This window comes from Austrofundulus limnaeus, unplaced genomic scaffold (genome assembly GCF_001266775.1).
Source record: "Austrofundulus limnaeus strain Quisiro unplaced genomic scaffold, Austrofundulus_limnaeus-1.0 Scaffold213, whole genome shotgun sequence".
Classification (NCBI taxonomy): Eukaryota; Metazoa; Chordata; class Actinopteri; order Cyprinodontiformes; family Rivulidae; genus Austrofundulus; species Austrofundulus limnaeus.
The window spans coordinates 20,911-28,956 of NW_013952615.1; the positions used below are offsets into that span (position 1 = coordinate 20,911).

The 8,046-nt window shown below is 40.3% G+C and overlaps 1 protein-coding gene across 4 annotated transcripts in view; it reads left to right on the forward strand.

Annotated features, from left to right (window-relative positions):
- rpgrip1 (RPGR interacting protein 1) overlaps positions 1-8,046 on the forward strand; it is a 19,131-nt gene that overhangs the window by 3,976 nt on the left and 7,109 nt on the right. For all 4 annotated transcript variants that reach the window (XM_014019231.1, XM_014019234.1, XM_014019233.1 and 1 more), the window contains exons 9-20: positions 696-801; positions 882-905; positions 991-1,137; positions 1,272-1,345; positions 3,352-3,572; positions 3,684-3,769; positions 3,842-3,892; positions 3,985-4,164; positions 5,083-5,200; positions 5,278-5,441; positions 7,000-7,345; positions 7,413-7,573. In XM_014019231.1, coding sequence (XP_013874685.1) covers positions 696-801; positions 882-905; positions 991-1,137; positions 1,272-1,345; positions 3,352-3,572; positions 3,684-3,769; positions 3,842-3,892; positions 3,985-4,164; positions 5,083-5,200; positions 5,278-5,441; positions 7,000-7,345; positions 7,413-7,573 — 1,678 coding nt within the window. The remainder of the gene's footprint in view (positions 1-695; positions 802-881; positions 906-990; positions 1,138-1,271; positions 1,346-3,351; positions 3,573-3,683; positions 3,770-3,841; positions 3,893-3,984; positions 4,165-5,082; positions 5,201-5,277; positions 5,442-6,999; positions 7,346-7,412; positions 7,574-8,046) is intronic.

Below are 8,046 nucleotides of genomic sequence, written 5' to 3' on the forward strand. Positions count from 1 at the left end.
ACCAAGTAAAATTTTCTTACTCCACTGGCAGATATTTTGACTTAATTTGAGTCTAATTTTCAGACTAATAAGACAAATAATCTTACACGTTCTGAAAACAAGATTATTATTCTTACACAATCAGTTCTTGTTTAGTAAATCAGTCTCAAAACAAGATCAAAAAGACTTTTTGGCTGATATAAGATTTTAAAACTTGGTTAGGTGGACGTTTTTTGCAGAGTGCCAAACAGTGAGACAAATGAATCTGTCCTTAAATGTTACAATAAACATTCCAGACTAGGTTTCTACCTTGTAAGCACAATAATGTATTGGATACACATGTTTTACATATAATGTTATTACTGCATTATACATATCCACAACTATTAAAGGCAGCCTTGTTGTAAAGTGTAAAACAGTACTCTAGTAATGACTAATAAACGTGTATAAATGTCTGTAATAATAGTTAATTATTGTGGATATGTATAATGCAGTACAAACTATTTATAAGCTATCTATAAGGGGAGGCTTATTGTAAAGTTGTACCCTTAAACTTTATTGACCTCCATATTTGTGAAAATAAAACCAAAAAAAATGATAATAACCCATGATATTTTCAGCATCATACTTTCCCAATAAATTCAACTTAGTAATGTTTTTAAATATATAAGTTGTTGCACTGATAACTGAAATAAAGTGTCTTTTATGTTTGACAGAACAACAATCAGAGAGAACGTGGATCTGATCCGTCTACAAAAGCAGCTGTCAGAAAAAAGTGCAGCTCTTAGAGTCAGTGAAGAGAAGTTAATCAACCTGCAGGAGGTCAGTTTCTGTTATGATCCTGCAGAATTACAGCACTTTAATATTTTTATCTAACTGCACGCTCGGCTGTCTTTCCTCAGGCGTTTGAGAAGCAGCTTGAGGAGGTGAGGATAAATTCTAATCTAATGCTTCAGGCTCCACCTGATGATTTTGTGCTCAGGTTAGTCACGATCTGTGTCTTCTGTTCAGACTCAGCTGTCGCTGACGGAGAGTCAAGGAGCTCTGCTGGAGAAAGTGGAGGAGCTGACGGAGCAGCTGAAGCAGGAAAGACAGAAAGCTCTGACGCTGGATGGACAGCTGACCACCATGACTCTGTCTCTACAGACCCTAGACAAGGCAAAACATCTGGTTTATATCAGGGTTACAAAACCTTTAAAATAGACAAAAATAAAAAAAAATTATTATAAAAGCTGTGAAATGACTTGTGATGCTTTTAGGTTTAATTTTTTAATCATCTTTTTCTCTTTTAGTTCCAAGAGAGGATATCAGACCTGGAGGGGGAGAGAGATCTTATAAAAGAAAACTATGACACTCTACTGATAAGGTACGGTTTGAGCAGGGGCGGAGCCAGAGGGGTGGCCGGGAGGGCAGGCGCCACCACTGGCACATGATTGGCCACCCCCAAATAACTAACAAATGGATGGGATTCTTGGATTTTGTTAAGGATTGTTCTCTGATACTACTATACTATTATTTTCTATTCATGTTTAAAAATGGCTGAATTATAGCCCTTCGTAAAATTAGCATTCGCATTAGTGGTTAGCTTAATTTGGGATTAGCATCAGCAATGATCCTTCATAGCTACAGCACAACTAATTTCATCTCAATAAGTTTTAAAATGTCTTAATCATACACTTTTATACTTACCATATTTTTCAGACTATAAGCCGCACCGGACTATAAACCGCAACCCCAACATAAAAATTAAAAAAAACAGTACACCCAAATTTGCTGTCAAAAAAGTGAATTTAACATCAAAACATAAAAAGCAAACCTTTAGGAATTAAAGTTCGGAGGAATACGGTTCATTTAACTGACCTTATTTTGGTAGTTTTCTTTAACAGTTTCTGGCCCAACAAAATGTCTCATTCATCTTCCTCCAGCGCACTGAAAACATCGAAGTCATATTCAGTGTCAGAGTTAAACAAGCTGAGAAAAGCTGCGTCACACAGCGGTATCTGTTCAATGTTGCTTTCTGTGTCGCTGTCCTCCCGGGGTAATGCTGGCTCTGAAGCTGTGGTGGGAAAGACCTCCCGCTCCAGCATACGTAACTGCATGGGATTCCTTCCCCGGGGAGAGCAATGAGGAAAAAAAAAGTCTGCAGCTCTTCACTCGGCGTTTATCCACAAACTGGTCCTGGATTAAGCTCCAAAGTTTTTATCAGTCAGATTCCACCGTGAAAAATGTCTGTTTTATCCCCTTTTATGAGTTCTTGGCCAGTGACTATCTTTAAATCGCTGCTTCCTGGTACAATAGTCGGCTCCGGAAGCGATTGCTTTTTTCTTTTTTTTTTCCCCTTTCTTTTTTTTGAAGCGAGTGGTTGAAGCAAATGGAGCATAAGAGCCTCCTGGTGGCTGAAGAAAAAATCCATATATAAGCCGCACCGGACTATAAGCCGCATGGTTCAAAGTTCAGGAAAAAAGTCGCGGCTTATAGTCCGAAAAATACGGTAGCTGTGGTGGCCATTTTGAATTTTTGATTAGCATTTAGAATTTGGTAAAAATTGCTTTCAGCTGCTTCTACTCTTAAGCTTTTCACGTCAAAATATGGCTGAATGATAAGATATGGTTAGCATTCAGCATGTTATTAGATCATAACACTTTAGCTTACTAATATTTCTTTTTTTTCCTTACTTACTAAGCTTACCAAAATTTCTAACAGATTTAGAATTAGCTGTGGTGGCCATTTTCAATTTTTAAAACCAGAGTGCTTTTCTTTATTTGTATGTGTCCCCTGAAAAACACCTGGGCCACCTCTTGCAAAAAGTCTAGCTCCACCCCTGGGTTTAAAAAAACAAAACAAAAATAATTAAACAAAAAAGCTCTTGACATTTAAGAAGATGAATTATGTGGAGGACTTTAAACCATATTTGTGTTCCACTAAACTCTTTTTTGCTTATTTGCTGAATATGTTTAAGCACCTAGTGAATTTTGATACTGTATTTGCTGGGAATTTGTGTGAAAAAATCACAAGTATAATAATGAATATATACGTATAAGTAGCATATTTATTGCTTTTTATTTTTTGGTGATGTGTCTGTTCCTATAGCCTTTTCTTTTGGTTTTACGTCTTTGTAATTGTTCAGCACTTTGTTTGAAAGCGCTTTATTATTATTATTATTATTATTATTATTATTATTATTATTAATAATTCAGGGTGATTCCAAGCTGCATATTTTATTCGTAATTTTGTAGCAGTTGCATCCTGGTGAGACTCTTCCTAAGAAGTTCTTGGGTACCAAATGAAGATGATGTCGTCCAAAACTGCCTTTCAACTATGAAATGTTTTCTATGAATGTGACTTCCTGTTTGAAATTGTCTGTTTTTTTAGTACTTTATCTGGTCAAAGCAACGATGAAAAGCAGGCGGAAATGCTCAGAGTTGTGGAGCAGAAGAAGGAGAAGCTGGTGGAGAGCATCTGCAGGGAGGACGTTCAGAGACTGCAGGAGATGCTGCAAGCAGAGAGGGAGGAGAGGAGCAAGCTGGAGCTGGAGAAGGAGAAACTGAGACAGGATAAGAAGGCGCTCGAGGAGCAGAGAGGACGTGAGGAAGGTGAATGATTTCATTTTGATTAATTAGAGTTTTTACGACTTGACAGAAACATCTGAGGCCTCACGCAGAAACATTTGATCACATTTATCGGGTTGTGTGTGTTGATGAAAGAGAGGCAGAAGCATCTGGAACAAGAAGTGCTCCAGTACAAACAGCAGGTCTTTACTCTGCAGGACAGACTCGATTCTATTCCTAAGGTTGGAAAAAGTAAAATCTCATAATTTTATTGGTTAAATCACAGATTGTGACACGTTTCTGTCCTCTTCCAGGAGTTCGACATGAGCATCGAAGAGCTCAGCGAAACTCTTCTGCAGATTAAGGTTTGCACCGTTTCTATTCATTTAACTAAACAGACGTGAAGAGTTATCGCTTTAAACTTGACGCCACCCCACACCCCCTCCTACGTTAACAGGCCTTTAGGATGCAGCAGGAGGGCAGGGAGGGCCTGAGCTTCCTCGTGTCTGATGAGAAGGTGGAAGAGTCAAGCCGTGAGCTCGTAAAACTCCAGGCTTCTTATGCTGAGACTGCGCTTGAGCTACAGAAAACCAGAAACCTGCTGCTGCTGGAGCACAAAATCACCACAGACCTGCAGGTACACGCTTTCAGTGCAAACAATTATTTAATATTTTATCTTTTTTTGCACCCTTAAAGGGAATATATTGTGCAAAGTCTACTTTTTTAGCCGTTAAATACATTTTGTTGTGTACTTTGAGTCTCTAGGAGTGCAGACTATTTGAATTTAGTCTCTCCTGGTGCTACATAGATACCTTTTATATTCTGTTTTTTAGTTTTTTCTATTTCCTGTTTTGAACTATCACATCACAATATTTACAACGGAACTTCTAAATAAGGTCTGGACTCAACTACAAAGTCATTGTCTTCATTCTTCTCTGGCTCTGGGTCAGACTGGCTCCAACATGTAAGGCTGGATGGACAAGTCTTCCCTTGTTGATATCTTTTAATTCATCTATAAATAAAAAGTCCCTCTTTCAGGCTACAATGGACCAGTCTGGAAGCTGAAGGGGGCGGGGCATGAAGCATACAGTTTGAATTTAGAAAGACAGCCTCAAAACGAGTTGATCTGAGACACACCCCAGAAAAGGGGCGGGGCTTGTAGAGTTACAATAAGGAGAAATCCAGACCAAAGCATTGCAGTTCCACTTCATAAAGTTTGGATTTAAAGAGACAGCCTCAAAATGAGTTGGCCTGAGACACACCCCAAAAAGGGGCGGGGCTTTGGAGTTACAATAAGGAGGAATCCAGTCCAAAGCTTTGCAGTTCCACTTTATATAGATCCCAACTGAAGGATTTAAAAGCAGAAAAGAAGGATTTAGAAGCAGGGTATCTACTTTAATATACAAATCAATCGTCTTAGAAATTAATCTTTGTCGAGCTCCTATTTCGCATTTTCAAAAGTCTGATATTTTCCCTTTCACAGAAATCAAATAAAAGCTTTGAGCTCAATTTTTCCCTCTAAAAATGTCTTAAAATTTTTCTTTTTCTCCCTAAGGAGGAGCTAAATACACTCAACCAAAAGGTGAAAAAAGACCAAGAGGAAAACAAGAGAAGGATGGTGGGAAAAGACAAACTTTTATCTAAAAGAGCTCTTCAGATCAACACTTTACAAGGTATATTTACATCTGTTGAATGAAAACAACCCAACGTATAAAACCTGAACCCTCTACATCTGTATCTGTGTCTAAAGCTCAGTTAAAAGAGTTGGCATACAGGCCCAGGAACTACAAGCGAACCATACCGATTCAGTACACCTGGCCAGCAGGAGACCAGGAGGTGGTCCAGCCCTTCGAGGAAGATCTGTGTTTCTCTCAGCTAAAGACTGGAGAGTCACTGCTGGAGATCCACCTGAAGGTAAAAACACCCTAAATAAATCAAACCAGCTTACTCAGAGAGCTGGGGCCTCATGTATCAACGGTGCGTACGCACAAAAACCTTGCGTACGCCATTTTCCACGCAAAACTCCGGATGTATCAAAACTCAACTGAAAGTGAAAATGTGCGCAGCCCCACGCCAACTCCAGGGCTGGCGTACCACGTTTCTGTGGTTTTGGTTCCAATGGAGACACTTAGAGGTGATTCTGAGAAACTGTTCATGATGTGAAAATGATTATTGTTCACACCAGACATACATGATTTACCAATTCTTACATCCACATGATTAACAATTATTACATCCACATGGACGTAGTTAAATAAAGGACGTGCAAAGTTGGGCCAAAAACACATTTAACAGGAACGGATTCAGACTTACTGGAGGATATAATAAATAGTGAAAAACACAGAGCATTTATTTATAAACAGATAGAAATTTATGATGACGAGTGGCTCCTCAGCTGTTTTGAGGAAAAATCATTTTTAAATTTGGCACTGCTGCGCTCTGTGAGCGCAACACAGCGAGTAGCCGCGTGCGCCACGTGTGCACGTGCAGCAGCAGCGATTGAACTGGGGTTCCACAGGAGCTTTCCAGAGGGAGCTGGCAGACCCATCAGGACTGTGTCAGTCCAGTCCACCCAAAGCAGAGTCATGCCCAATGGAAGCGTATCATCCATCTGATTCTAAAGGCTGAGTTATGGTCGCACTTTGGAGCGTGCACCCTCGCCGGCAGTGGAGGTGTTTCATACTTTGCGTTTACGTTGTTGTAGATTTCTCCAAAATGACACATGGAAGTACACTTTACAACTTGTGAAAATGCTGTAAGTAGGAGAGCAAAAGCTTGACAGACAGACAGACAGACAGACAGACAGACAGACAGACAGACAGTGCACAAAGGCTGCGGCGTGCACATGTGGGGACTCTCCAACATCACGTCACATCATGTGAACTCTACTGAGGTGCAGAGATTCATTTCTTCATATCAGCTATGAAATAAACTAAGATCTAAGTTCTACCAAACATTTAAGTTCCTCTGTGTTTACAGTAATTATGGTAATAAACTCGTGCACAAAGTTAATATTTTCAGACTCAGAATGGATGGATGAGCTGGTTGCGCAACACAGCAGCGTGCGCGCACACACACACACCGACACACAATCACTCGTTCTTTGCGTGATAAACATATTTTATTCCTATTTTTACTTGGGTTTTTTTCTCAATCACTTTATATTAAATTCCTTATTTTGTGATATTAGAAATCATTTATGATTGCGCAGCGATCAAACAAACATGTCCTGTGATCTGTTTAACATATGTTAATTAAGGCGTGTCAGGTGAGTGTCTTACCTGCGCTCAGTTCCACGTTAATTGTGATGTACAAAAGCAAAGTGCATGGATTCAGGCGTACGCACAGTTTGATACATCTGGATTTTTTGTGCGTACGCAGTTTTCTGGATTTGACCGTACGTCAGGTTTCAGTAAGAAATCCACGCAAGTCTTTGTACATGAGGCTCCAGATGTTGGTTTTGTACCTCCAGGCCGCCACCTTCACCCCCACCGGGCTTCGGGTCATGAGTAACATCCATCCAGGAGCAGACAAATATGAGAACATCGTGACCTTCTGCACCTACTGCCTGCTGGACTTTGAGATGCACTCCACTCCTCTGGTGTCAGGAAGTCAACCAAACTACAGCTTCACGTCCCGCTACGCTCTGACAGCCCGCGATCTGGGCAGGCTCGGGGGTCAGGGCTCAAGAGTGCGAGTAGAGCTCCACCAGGCGTTGGGGGGAGTCCGGTTTGTCACCCACGGAAGTGGGCACATGTCACTCATGGACGCCATGGAGAGGAGAGGAGAGCGAGTCGGTGGAGGGGTCAGGATCACAGGTGAGTGCAGTCCGTTTGATGGTCCACTGACATTTTCTGATAAAAAACTAATTATCTTCTTTTGTAGGTCATGAGGGCGACATCTTCGGTGTTGTGGATTTCTGGGTTCGCCTCTTCCCTCCTGCAGAACCCATTGGGACTGTGACAGAAAGTGGACCTGAAAGGAGAACTGTAACTCAGAGGGGTCCAGATCAGATTCTGCTGGGCTGGCAAGACAGCATTCATGAGGTACAACAGACACAAAACCAAACTCTAATGACTTTTAAAGCAGGTCATACAAACTGCTGATGGCTCCTGCTGGTGACCAAAAGAAAAGAAAAAGGAAACAATTTTAGCACATGAAAACAACAGAAGTTAACCAAAGTGCTTCACAATTCAGCCAAATGAGCAGATAAAACAACAAAGAAACACAGAAATGTTCAAATGTAAGTCAAATTAATATAAAATACAGAAATTCAAATTCAATTCAAAAATACTTTATTGATCCCAGAGGGAAATTAGGTAAATACTATTAGAAATCTGCCGATACCGATTATTTTGAAATCGGTCTAACCGATTCCCAATACGTGCTTACAATTTTTTAAGCTGATATTGCTTCTTCATCTCTTTACTCACATTGGGCCTCATGCAAGAACATGTTCGTATTCTCATCCTAAATTTCTCTTACTTTTGTTCGTACAAAGGGTTCGTACGAACATGTC